Raw genomic sequence first — 13,401 nt, forward strand, 5'->3', positions numbered from 1 at the left:
TTTAAAATCTAGTGATTTATGACCTTTTCCCACCCTGTTTCTCATCCTCTGATTCAAACAGTCTGTTTTGGGGGCGTTTTCCATTTAAGACTTCAGTGTTAACGCCCACTGTTATGATTGGCTAACGTCAGTGCCTATGTATCAATTATTGACGCCTCCAGCCAGAACAATATGCAAGTAAACTAAGTAAAAACACTGTGATTATTCATAATGAATGAAATTGCGCTTTAAAAAGTAGTTTAAAGTTTAAAATAGATTACTTACAGTTTGCGTCGTCGTTGTTCCCAGAATAGTCGGCACGGACTTATCTTTGAGCAACAGTTTTCTGGCAAAGCCAGCATCATATTGAGATTTGTTCTCAAAACAGTCATCCTTAAAATGACTGGGACGTCCGCAAAAAATAAACTGCATCCATTTTTCCCTGACGTCTGGATCTTTCGGCAGCTTATTCAGAGGTTTTGTTTGACCACAGCCAGGAACAGCACATCTGTGTGGCATCGTAATTTTCCTGTGCACAAGTAGTCTCTGTCAGAGCTCGCTGTCCATCGACTGAACACTTGTGAGGCGCACGGCGATACTGAAATGAGCGTAGTTGTCTTGCGCTTAAAGCGTAGTTATCTTGTGCTGGAGGCGGTCATATGCAAACGCTGTTACGTCACTTCTAACCGACACGTCACTTCTAACCATGAATCCAGAACGAGCTGTATTTTGAGCTTGATTAAATAAATGATTCGTTTAGAATGGGGAGGACGTCTTAAAATATTAAACTTGCAGGACGTTTTAATGATACAAAGACCTCTTATATACCAAAAGATCAAGGCAAATTTGGTTTCTCATGTCATGACCCCTTTAACTAATATGTCATTATACTTTGACAATGTATGGGATCCTGTCGCTTTGTCACTCGATGCCGCCGGTGGTGTGAACAGGCCTTTATAAATTGCCCCTAATGGTGTAGTTACTGCATCTACCAGCAAGGGCTAACTGCCGAAACTAACCAGTCAAACCTTGACCCCCGTGGGACAAACAAATTACTTGTCAATGGAAACTTGTTGTGACATGCCTGGCTAGCACACATTGTAACGGTTCACCCCCTAACACTGGTTACCACAGTGTTTCCTTTTCTTCCACCCACATTGAAGAGCAGCCATTCCCACAAGACTCTACAAGGATGCAGCCGGATGACTCATGCTTCGCTGAAGCGCTCAGCACACTCTGGGGCAAGTCAGAAGGAAATCATGGATCCAGGACACATCTCAGACTTTAGAGACGCTTTCTTCTCTTTAGATCCGCACACTGGCAGTGTAGGTATACTTGGATCTAGAGATGTCAAACTGATAGTTGAAAACAGACATTGGAAGTTTTACGATAAAAGTCCAATTGGATGTCTGGCGGTTAAGTTATGTGGAATTCCTTTGAAGCACAGGAATAAAGAGGAGAGGATAAGAATTAATTAGCTCATCAAAGCAGAGGATGTCGATGTATTCCCAGTATGTCACAGACTGCAACTGTTTTGCATCACAGCTATTTATCGCAGTCTTTGTGGTAACATGGCACAAAAAGATTGTAAAAACACTTAACTAATGCAAACCAGTATGCCACCCTGAAAATGTTCTCATGAAACCTTAAATGAGCACAACAATGCCCGCCCAGTTTTATAGTCATCGTGGTTCCAGAAGTTTTTTCCATTTTTTTTTTATTATCTGCTTTTCTCCCAATTTTTGAATGCCCAATTCCCACTACTTAGTGGGTCCCCGTGGTGGCGCGGTTACTCACCTCAATCCGGGTGGCAGAAGACAAGTCTCAGTTGCCTCCACTTCTGATACATCAGTCCGTGCATCATATCACATGGCTCGTTGTGCATGACACCGCAGAGACTTACAGCATGTGGAGGCTCATGCTACTCTCCGCGATCCACACACAATTTTACATGTGCCCCATTGAGAGCGAAAACCACTTATCGTGACCACGAGAAGGTTACCCCAATTTGGTTACTTGGGAGATCTGGCTGGAGTCACTCAGCACACCCTGGATTCGAACCTTCGACTCCAGGGGTGGTAGTCAGCGTCAATACTCACTGAGCTACCCAGACCCCTCCATAAGGATTTCTTAAAATCCTTCATAAAAGAGTTTAAGCCATGAACCAAACCAACCAGCTCCAAATTCAATCACAACATTACAAACTTTGATTTGAAGCAAGTATTTGAAAATCAAACCAAAAAAATGAAAGGGACAAAATGATGTACTTTTTAGTATTCGTAGTCAACATGAAATAGCGTCCTATTTTACTTAATTGAAATTTGACTTTTTGAATGAGACGAAATATTCAAGGAGAAATATCTTGGTTGGGACTTGATTTTATGGTGCGGGAGATAATTGGTTTTTGAAAAGTGGGAGTGGCTCCAAGTGGCTAGTCCACCGAAGGTAACCAAACATTTGATGGGATTAGTAAACCTGAGGTACATTTATAGGCTGCGCTTGATGGTCTCCTTCATATTTCCTTGCCATTGATTGAGAATGTGATTTATGGTACTTTAAGTTAGTTGGTTTAATTCTTGACTAAATAGAGTATAAGAAATTTAAATTCCATTAATTGTCTTCAGAGAATTGTTTTTTTTTGTGATAATTTGTAAACTAGGGCAAAATTTTATTGCAGATACAAGGATTTCCTCGCACTGTAGTGAAGGGTTGCACATAGAGTAAAACAGCGATCTTGGGATTTGAGAATCAATATCGAAACTTAACAATTGAAGATTGCGACGCATCGGAAAATCTATAATTTTAACCACCACTAGTGATTAATCTAGGAGCTGGTTGGTTTAGTTCATGGTTAAAAACTCTTTATTGGAGGATATATTTTTTTTAAATATTTATGGTGGACATTTACAGGAGAAACATTTGTGGAACCAAAGCTGCTGAAATTTAGGGTAGTCAGGCATGCTGCAAAGAACTAATGCTAACAGAACGCACTTGGATCAATTTATGTAGACTTGAAAGTTGTGCATATAAAGATTTACGCCCTCCGGTTGCATGTATGCATTATTCATGAGATGTTGCATAACTCTGCTCATTTGCTCCAAAGCTATGGTTTATTTATGTTAAAAATAGATCTGATATAAATCCTTCAGACGTACGGTTACATCAGGCTGAAATTCTGCTTTTTTCACCCATTAACAGCAATATTCCAAATCGCTCCACATTTGTGTGCCCTTACTGTGGCGCTCGCAACTTGGACCAACAGGAACTCGTGAAGCACTGCATGGAAAACCATCGCAATGACACCAACAAAGTGGTGAGTGTGTATTACCGGCTTCAACTATACGCTCCAATCTGATCTATTGCATATGGACAACATGAAGGATGAAAGATTATTTGACTTCAGGGTTATCTGTCACTTTAAGTCCAGTTTTGCTGTCATGCTTTCTGTGTTTCCTGTGTATCTTGTATGTAGGTATGTCCAGTATGTTCAGCTATGCCGTGGGGCGACCCCAGTTACAAGAGCTCCAACTTCCTGCAGCATCTTCTCCACCGGCACAAGTTCTCTTATGACACATTTGTGGTGAGAAGAGCTCATATTTTACATTGCTACTGTACATCCTCAGTTCATTCCAACCTGTTTCAAGCCTAGTCCTGCTTTGGCTTCGTTTGGTGCTATTTTAGTTAGCTAAGAAAAAATAGACAAATTACCTAATCATGTTGCACCTATACTTAACATGAATGCATCTATTGTTTATAGACAGGGCCGTCCCAAGCATGGGACGGGGCTCAGGGCACTGTAGAGAATGCAGGGCCCCTTCTTGTCTGAATATACTGTGCAATGATGTTTTATTGTTTATTTAAATCAGCATAAATTAAAGGCTGCACAAACATGTAGAACCATGATGTATAGATACAGTACAATTTACATCTTTTATATGCAATGTGGTGATGTTAATGGTCCAGGTTTAAATTCAAGTTAAGTTCAATCAACAGCATTTGTGGCAAAATGTTCATTACCTCCAAAAAAGTATTTCCACTCATCCCTCGGTTGTAAAAACAAAAATCACACTTACAATGGAAGTGAATGGGGCCAGTCCATAAACAATAAAAAACACTGTTTCAAAAGTATAGCCAAAAGACGTAAACATTATACGTTAATATGATTTTAGTGTGACAAAATCACTTCCAAAGCATATATGTGTAAAGTTGTATCCAACTGTACAACTTTGTTGTCATGACAAAGTAACATCGGTAAACCCTGCCGAAACTCCGGTAAATCCCTGATTTGATCACATTTAAATCTTGTTAACACATATAATCTTTACATCTTGTGGCTATACTTTTTAAACAGTGACCATGTTAACATGATCTTAAGAAAACTTTTTTCCAGGGTTTTAGCAGAAAGTGCTGTTCTGAAACGTCATGCAAACAAGAACGCTGATTTCCTTACGCTGTTTAAGGGCTTAAGAGAAAGTGGTTTAACACCTACAGTAGGTTTCTCTGGGAGAACGTGGCTTAATGTGGCCATGTAGATGCATACGCGGCGTTCAGAAGAGTGTTTGAAGAGTGTGCGTGCGTGAAACAGACCGGATAATAAACGTCATATGATGGAGCCCAATAACATTTCAACAAAGCGGATAGAACTCAATATTTCTGGGAGTACAGTGGGAAAATCTCATATACTATAAACTATACCCATTAATACACACAAATGTAAAATATTGACTGTCCCTAACGTCCGCATATATGCACACTGGGGAATCCCGGCGTTTTATGTAAGAGGCAAAGACAACTATTGTGTCAAAATTCAGCTGCAGTTTGCAATAGTCCATCCATCCATCTTCAACCGCTTATCCGAAGTCGGGTCTTTGCCTTCCGGCTCAGCTCTCTTTTCGTGACAACGGTGCGATAGAGCGAGTACAATACTTCCCCCGCTGCCCCAATTCTCCGGCCAACCTCCCGCTCCATTGTCCCCTCACTCGTGAACAAGACCCCGGGGTACTTGAACTCCTTCACTTGGGCCAATACCTCCTTCCCATAAAATAAACAAGGGTTGCAATAGTAAGTTAAGAAAACAAACACAGCAACAACTCTGGAATATCTGGAAATAAAGCGAAGCAACGGAGAGTAAAATAGCGAAGTCTTCCTTGGATCCAATGTTTTTTATTTACACAAGTGTCGCAGGCTGCTTACTGACCGAGCCGCATGTATACAGGAGTAAAGGATGCGCCGCTTATACAGTGCATGTAAACAGGACCGCTGTTTCCTCACAATAACCCGCTTTCTGTAAATAACCCTCTTTTTGGTGTCCATGTAAACTTAGTCAGTGTTTATTTTAATGTTTATAGACTGGCCCCTTTCACTTCCATTGAAAGTGCCTGCTGTAACTGTGCCTTGTTTTTTCTTTTTATTATATAAAATAAAATAAACAAGGGTCAAGAATATATATATATATAATCTTGACGTGCATCATCAACATAATGCCACAAATGCTGTGGATTGAGCTTAACTTGCATTGAATCCGGAACATTGTTTTGGGTCCTAAAAACCCGGAACATTTGTCCTAAAAATAGGCTTGGTTTTCTTTTAGACTAAATATAAGTTCATTGTTCTTTCATTTGATTTTGTGGTCAAATATGATCTGACTTTTTGTGTGTGCATGCAGGACTACAGTATTGACGAGGAGGCAGCACTGCAGGCAGCTCTGACCCTCTCGCTGTCCGAGAACTGAGTCTGACATCACATCCTGTTCCTCAACCACCGCCATGTGACGGATTTCCCACCTGTCTTGTTTTAGGCTAAATATTCTCATTGTTTCTCCATTTCTCCTCTCACTCTACCTCTCTTCTGCTCTGTATTTCAGAGCTACACCCCTGATAGATCCTGAAGCGGCTCTTTACCTTGTTTGTCAGTTCATCATGACACTTGAGCAAGTTTGTCACTTCCTGTACTGTAGGTGGACTGGATTCTGCTTATGTATCATTATCATAACCACCAAAACATTACATGTATGCAAAAAGACAGAAAAAGGAATAGATAACGTTGTGTTTGTTTTAATTCTTCCCAATTTTTCTCTCTTCAAATGTACAGACAGCACAGAAAGACTGGCAATGCATTGTAATTCAGTACACACACACACACACACACACACACATATATATATATATATATATATATTTGGCCTGTCAATCAATTAATACAATTTTATCAAATTTATCACATGATATGACGAATAATTAATCAAATTCATCTCATAAATAAATCTTTGTTAAGAAAGACCCTCAAATAACTATAATTCAATATATTATCAAATAATTATAAATTACATTTAAATAATTTGAAATATAACACATAAAAATAATAATTTAAATAATTAAAATGCATTATATTAATGCTGCAGATGAGTAAAGCATTAATTTGACAAAAAGTGGCTTTAAAAGGCAACATATTTATTTCCATATTATTCAGCATAAGCCTATCATTGGCCTACAGTCCACAGCAATCCATTTTGCAATTGAATTTGTCAATCTATCTGAGATATGATATTATGAGGGCTTTTCTAAGGATGCGTTAAAGTACACATGCATCAGACAAATGCTTTTAGAGCACTTTGGTTGCGTTGCATCATAAACGGTGTTTTTAGGTTGCTGTTTCAAGTTACACAGTTTGAAACTTAGAAAAACTTGCCTTCAGATTCCTGCATTCGGAATAGCGTTCCTTCCAGCTTTGCTTGTTTTTGAAGATAAGAATACAAGCTCATCTAGTGCTGTCGCTGGTGTCAAGCAAGCCCGACTGTGGTTTGTTCTCTGTACAGCTGCCCATTGCCTATACAGCTGGAGTTTCGCTTACTGACTGCCCCCTGCTGAAAACCGGTGGTACTTCAAGCTTTAATTTCTCTGGTGGTAGCAAGTTTCCTTATTACGGTCCAGGCACATGATTAATTGCATACATTTTTGTAATGCATTATTTTTTTATAGAATTAATTGCACCAAATTAATGCATTAAATTGACAGCCCTATATACAGTGTGTGTGTGTATATATATAATATATATATATATATATAAAATATTTTTGAGGTATTGTTCACCCCAAAATTTATAACTGCTATTTTTCTTCCAAACCTGTATGACTTTTTACCGTAGAGCCCAAAAGCAGTACAATAAAAATGAATGGGGACTGGGTCTATCAAGCTACAGAATGAAAGTAAAAGCACCATAAAAGTAGTCTGTGCTATAATTTAGTGTCTTTTGAAGCAATATAACAGCTTTCTGTGAGGATCAGGAAGAGCACAGGGGAAATGTTATTAGTGAATAATGACTTAAATTTCAGCCTGTTCATCACACAAAGCTATCGTAGTGCTTTAGAAGAAATACAGCACGCAAATTGGTTTATGGACTACTACCTTTTATTAGAACAATTTATTTTGTCATTATATTAAAATTCACCTTTTCTGTTTCATGGAATAAAGTTAGTCATATTGGTTTGGAACAGCATGAGGGTGAGTGAGTGATAACAGACTCTTTATTTTGTCTTTTCTATTCCTTTGAAAACTAAAAATAGAGGTATGTTTGGGTTGGCTGTCCTTGTGATGGACTCTCATCTCTAGGCAATACCAATACAGTACAGAGAGAATGAGAGACTTCTTCAGTAATCTCGTTGTTTCATTTATGGAACGCTAAAACCCTTCAAACCCCCTTTTTTTTAATCAAGAGTTATTGTGAATATCCGAACTCATAGTTTTCTACATGTCTGAATTGTTGTTCTTTTATAGTTCAATAACAGCATACTCTGCTCTTGCCACGGTAATATTTTGTATGAAGCGTCAGATATTTTTGGATCATTTATATGGTGCACTAATAATAAGACGGCAGGCTTCTAGAGATGTGCTAAAAACATGTTATCTTTTAATGTGTCCATTGGTTCTGTTCATCTGTATCTGTCACTAGTGCTGCCTTCAAGTCTTCCTGGAAAGTTCAGAAATCGTGATTACGACGTGACGTGCGTTGAAGTTATTTTGTTCTGATTAAATTAAACACATGGGGCATTTTCATATTTATATCAGTTTTTCCTTTGCTAACAATGAAAGGAAGCTTTTAAAGTGCTAGTGCAAGAAAATGAACTACAAATGATTCACATTAGTTGGTGTCAGAGAATGCATGAAGAGAAATGTGTTGTCACGCTAACTTCTCATCTCATTAACCAGCTAAATGAGTCGTACTGTCTGGAAAGCGTCATCGCACGGGTCCAAAATGAACCAAATCTGTGTAAAATGAATCGAATTTTATGTTCTTTTAAGTATTTGTCAAGTCATTTAAATTGTTGTTACTTGCAAATTGGCTGGTAACTTTTTTTTTTTTTACTGGTTTATATAAAAATTATATGTGGTTGAAATATATGAACAACCCTTGCTGATGTAAACAAATCAGATCAAAGAAATATAAATGGTCGACTACAGAAAAGCTCACACATCCTGTAACAACTTTTACCTCAATTAAAATAAGATTACCATCAAACGTTGCGTTAGCCAAAACATTTTGCCGTAGCTCCAGAACTGTATCTTGTGACATTCTTGACTTTTGAGAACCCAAAAATGTTTAGAAATATTTATGGCTGGAAAAGTTTCTCAGTACATTGGCAAGAGTGGCACTCTGGTTACCGCTGTCCCATCAACGGTACACAAAATGCATACAAACTAAATTGTACAATCAACATTAACAATTGCACCTTCTGATCAAAACTTATTAGCTTCTGTCACGATCCTTTAATTGAGTTTCGCACTGGTAATTACAACATTCATTTCCGCTCATCTTGTAAATAGGATCATTTCGGCATGACTTGAAGGCAGCATAGATATGTGGAAACTTGAGAACTTCCCAACGGGAAGTGGAACAGTGTGCAGTTGCTAAACGTGACCACTAGAGTGCAAATTTAACTTCTTTTAAGTTTCTACTACTGGTGGGTACTTTGTAAGTGTTAAACCCAAATCTCTGTACAGTGTTATGACCACAGATGTGTAGAGGAGGATCGGCATGATTGGGTTAGGTATTTTGTTTAGGAATCTGATATTCCACTTTATACAGATACCTACAAGTTATTTTCTCAACGGCTGAGTGTAAGATGTGCCTGGAGCTGACAGTTAAGGCCAAAACGTACTCTACGCAAGAACATGAACGCAGATGCGAGCGCTTGTCAACCACATTGTCCGGTTATACAAACTGTCACCGTCGCAGGAGGAAAGCCTCCGTCCTCAAGGGGGCGATAGAGTTACCTTCAAAAGTCTGTGCCATTAAACTTATTCTTCAAGTAAGTTGCTATACATATATTGCCTTTAATTAACCTGCACAGCAATATTTTTTCAAACTTTTGCTTCGCCATGACAGTAGCTGGCTTGAAAGTGAAAACTCATCGTAGAAGTAGACAAATGGTCTGCACATATAGCGCTTTTTACCCTTAGCGGTTTTCAAAGCGCTTTACACAGTGACTCATTCACCCATTCTCACACACACTCACACACCAATTACAGCAGAGCTGCCAAGCAAGGCGCTAGCCTGCCATTGAGAGCAACTTGGGGTTCAGTGTCTTGCCCAAGGACACTTTGCATGTGGAGTCATGTGAGCCGGGAATCAAACCACCAACCCTGCGATTGGTGGCCGACCCGCTCTACCACCTGAGCCCCAGTGTGACTACTCACACTAATCTAGCAACCTGCTATAGCTCTCCTTGCAGCAATGATGTTTATACATCCATCTGCATTGTTTTTAAGATTTTGCAGATGTGAACATGCACTAGACGGACATCTTTGACTGTTGCGCCGCATCTCACTGTTTTTCCAGCATCTCGTGCATGAGCACGTTTTTAAGATGCCGTGTCATGTTATAAAGAGCTTCACATTTTAAAAACAGGAACGCAGTGATGAATAATGTCGAGCTCACAAAGCTAGAGGCATTTGCGATTATGTACAGTATTTGCGTTGAGTATGTTTTGGACATATTAGGATACGCTCCAAGCATCTGTATTTTCCTTTTCTTTCTTTAAAGCGCTCATTACAGAGCACTAGGGCAGATATGTTTGATGCTGGTGCATCATTTTCCATTTGATATAGCTTTGGAATCTTTGTCAGGAGGTTTTGATCTTGGCAGAAGACTGGAAGACCATCAGGTCTGGTTGAGATACAGTGTTTTTGAAGTTAAAATCGTTTTTATTATTATTTAGAAAAATATGATGTTTTGCCTTGTAATACAGTGTTGTTAAGCTGTGTTGAATAAGAGAGTGTTTGTTTAATCTGTCTCCCATAATCTTAATTCCATTATGTGGATTATTTCATCAAGGTTAAGCGTGTCACAATCATAGTCTCATCTGAAACTCTGTGGCCTGGAATTAAATCGGTTAGATTTGAGTGACGGTCCACTGTTGGAATGACTGAAGTTGGTAGGATGGAACATTTGTAAACTGACAAATGAGAAAAGTCATTCATTTTCATAAATATCTTGCTGTCTGTTTCTAATCATTAAGATGGTTTTAATGTGTAATCACTCAGAGTGATCATTCCAGTATGGTTTTCTTAAAAGCCATAGTAGCGTTCTTATTGACTGAAGCGTGATGGAATAAACCAATAAGCGAGAAAAGCGAATTCTCGTTCATGTTGGCCTAACCCAGTGGTTCCCAACCCCGTTCCTGGAGGCCCCAACACTACATTTTGTATATTTCCCTTTAAGGACAAACCCCATTGAATCAGGTGTGCTTGATTGGGGAAATAACCAAAATGTGTAATGTTGGGGTGCCTCCAGGAACAGGGTTGGGAACCACTAGCCTAACCAGTCGCGCCGAGACATTCACAAAGGCTTAGTTTGGAATAGCATACTACGATACTACTTTTACTGATCCTGCCATACATAGACATGGCAGAAATGGTAAAAGAAGAAGAAGAAGTAGTAGTGTGCTATTCCGAACTTAGCATAGGATTGTTTTTCTGTCCCATGGCACTTGTTAGCTCCACCCACAATGAAATCTCATTGGCCCAAAATATCACTTAATGTAACTGTATATTACTGTTGCGTTCATGTCATGGTGGATTTACTGAAATGATGAGTTTTCAACTAGGAAAAAACATTTGCGTCGTTTTCGAATTCAGAATTAGCTTCGTAAATAGCTTCATCAAATATTTTCTGATTGGCTGTGACTGTCACATCGCACAGCATTTTCGCTTTCTGTGTTGGGTCGCGCCTGGTTAGGACATGGTGTTAGATATCATGTTTTTCGGTGTACGTTTGTACTCGACATTGGGTGATTTAAAATTGTGTAAGGCCTTCTGTGTATTTAGGAATGTCCTTGTTGGTATTTATTAAGAGAGACTTGAATATACATTGAGTATCAGAGGTTAATGCTTCTGTTTTGGGGTTTATTGTACATAAATTGGCAAGACTTTAAAGGGGATTGCCACGTTTTGTGGCATATGTTGACATTCGTTTTTTTTTTTTTTTTTACTGAGAAGCATGTTTTAAACATTGCACTTTGATTAACTCAAATGTCTTTTGATGATCAAGTAGGAATTTTGTTCCATTTATTTTGTGTGACTAATTGTGTTTTACAAGAGGCAGAATAATTCATCATGTCATTGTCGTGTGAAAAAGCTAGGTATGGATTATTTCTGATTGCGTTCATAAATGTCCCAGAAATGCTGTTGCTTTTCTGAGATGATGAGTGATATTGTATTGTTATTTGCAAAAGTGTGAAGACAAAAAAATATACTGCCTAACTGAACACAAAGCAGCAGGAAGTTGCCAAACAAAATGCCTCCGGAAAAGGATTATTGTAGTTTGATGGCAATGTCTTCTTAAGGATTTACGTAATGGTAAACTATGAGGATTATTAGTCAGTTCCCCACTACCCCAATGTTTTTACTCATTAATTATAATGTTTTTTTTAAGTGTCTAAATATCTTCCTCAAACAGTATTCATGTGCACAGCTGTAGCATAGTATGTAAGTTTTTTTTTTAAAGTGACATTTTTGATATTGTACAACACAGTTCTCCGAATCTGATTACCTTTGAGAATGACCTTAAAATGTATATTTTTCACTCTTTTTGTATTGTAACATCAATGCATACTGTCACAGACATGAAGAACTTCTGCATTTCTTGCGTTGGTTGACCGCTGTCCACCCCTAACGACATAAACAAAACGATGGCTGGAACAGTGTGGTTTGTCTGTATGATAGAATCATCTAAAAACCATTCCTTATGAATGACCAAGGACTCCATGGAGTACTATGTCTTTGAGCTTGCTGTAGAAACGTCTTGAGTACTTTGGAATATTGGAACCATGCTGAATACTTGTGAAGACATATCAGCACGCGTTGGATCCAATACTCAACAGTGATGCCACTGGACGCACCTACTCGGAAGCAACTGTCCAGGAAACTTTGAGAACGGCAAAACATTCTTGTAACAGAATACTGCATCGTGTGCTGCTTCAGACAGGAGGCGCCAATGGCTCTCTGACCAGGTCACAGATTGAAGTCTTTGGACTGATACTGTTGAGCTGTTGGAGACAAAGTCTCCCTTTATGGGCGTCACTGAGACTTATGCTGGATATTTGGTTGTTGGACACAGCAGCACATCTCAGGAGTCTCCTCACTGATATAGTGGCTTCAAGGCCAGTGTGTGTGTTTGCTCAATGTGATTATGCATTCATGACTATGAATAATGAGATGACAGTAATAACAATGCTGATCGTTCAGATGTTACTGATAGTGTGCATTTTGAAGCCGTAATACTGACTGAGGTTTAATAAGATACTTACACAGTGTATTTGTAGCAGTTTTCCCCTTAATAAAAGTACAGATGCACACACCTTTCGTGGTCTCTCTTTCACTGCAAACAGTTGGAAAACTTGATGAGTACAAAATACCATAACTTAACTTAAAGCCTGACTCAAACTGTTGTTGTTTGAATTTAGTTCACAAGGGAGTGTTATCTTTTTCAAAAGTGTTATCTTTTTAATATTGGGATGAGATTTATCAATTCTGTGATGTTTTGTGTTTAATATTGACATTTCTTAATACAATTATGGAATTTATATAAAAATGTCAAAAGATGGTTTAAAAAGTAAACTTCAAGTTGAAACCCTATAGCTAACTCTCAAACCCTTGTTAACTTTAGCTCTTTATTTCATCTTGTTAAGTATCCTGTTTATTAATTATAACATGATTATTTACGTAATTAAGTAATAATGGCTGATCTTAATCGGGACATATTTATATTATTATTAAGGGTGTTTATTGTCACCAGGGGTGTAGATTCCAGGGGGGATGGGGAGGAGGTAACCAATAATCCCCCGATAATCAAAACAAGCAAGTACAAGTGCGAACTTGTTTTATTATTTTTATTATTATTATTATTATGAGGCATTCATTATGAGGC

The 13,401-nt window shown here is 38.4% G+C and overlaps 2 protein-coding genes across 2 annotated transcripts in view; one reads left to right on the forward strand and one right to left on the reverse strand.

Moving 5' to 3' along the window:
- LOC127642876 (E3 ubiquitin-protein ligase RNF166) overlaps nucleotides 1-11,482 on the forward strand; it is a 31,373-nt gene extending 19,891 nt beyond the window's left edge. Inside the window, exons 4-6 of the mRNA XM_052125315.1 lie at nucleotides 3,178-3,292; nucleotides 3,452-3,559; nucleotides 5,645-11,482. Of these exons, the coding sequence (XP_051981275.1) occupies nucleotides 3,178-3,292; nucleotides 3,452-3,559; nucleotides 5,645-5,710 (289 nt within the window). The 3' untranslated portion in view covers nucleotides 5,711-11,482. The remainder of the gene's footprint in view (nucleotides 1-3,177; nucleotides 3,293-3,451; nucleotides 3,560-5,644) is intronic.
- Nucleotides 1-13,401, reverse strand: part of LOC127642770 (uncharacterized) — a 371,536-nt gene that overhangs the window by 278,854 nt on the left and 79,281 nt on the right. The gene's annotated exons all lie outside the window — the stretch shown is intronic.

The sequence above is a fragment of the Xyrauchen texanus genome, chromosome 1, assembly GCF_025860055.1.
Source record: "Xyrauchen texanus isolate HMW12.3.18 chromosome 1, RBS_HiC_50CHRs, whole genome shotgun sequence".
NCBI lineage: Eukaryota > Metazoa > Chordata > Actinopteri > Cypriniformes > Catostomidae > Xyrauchen > Xyrauchen texanus.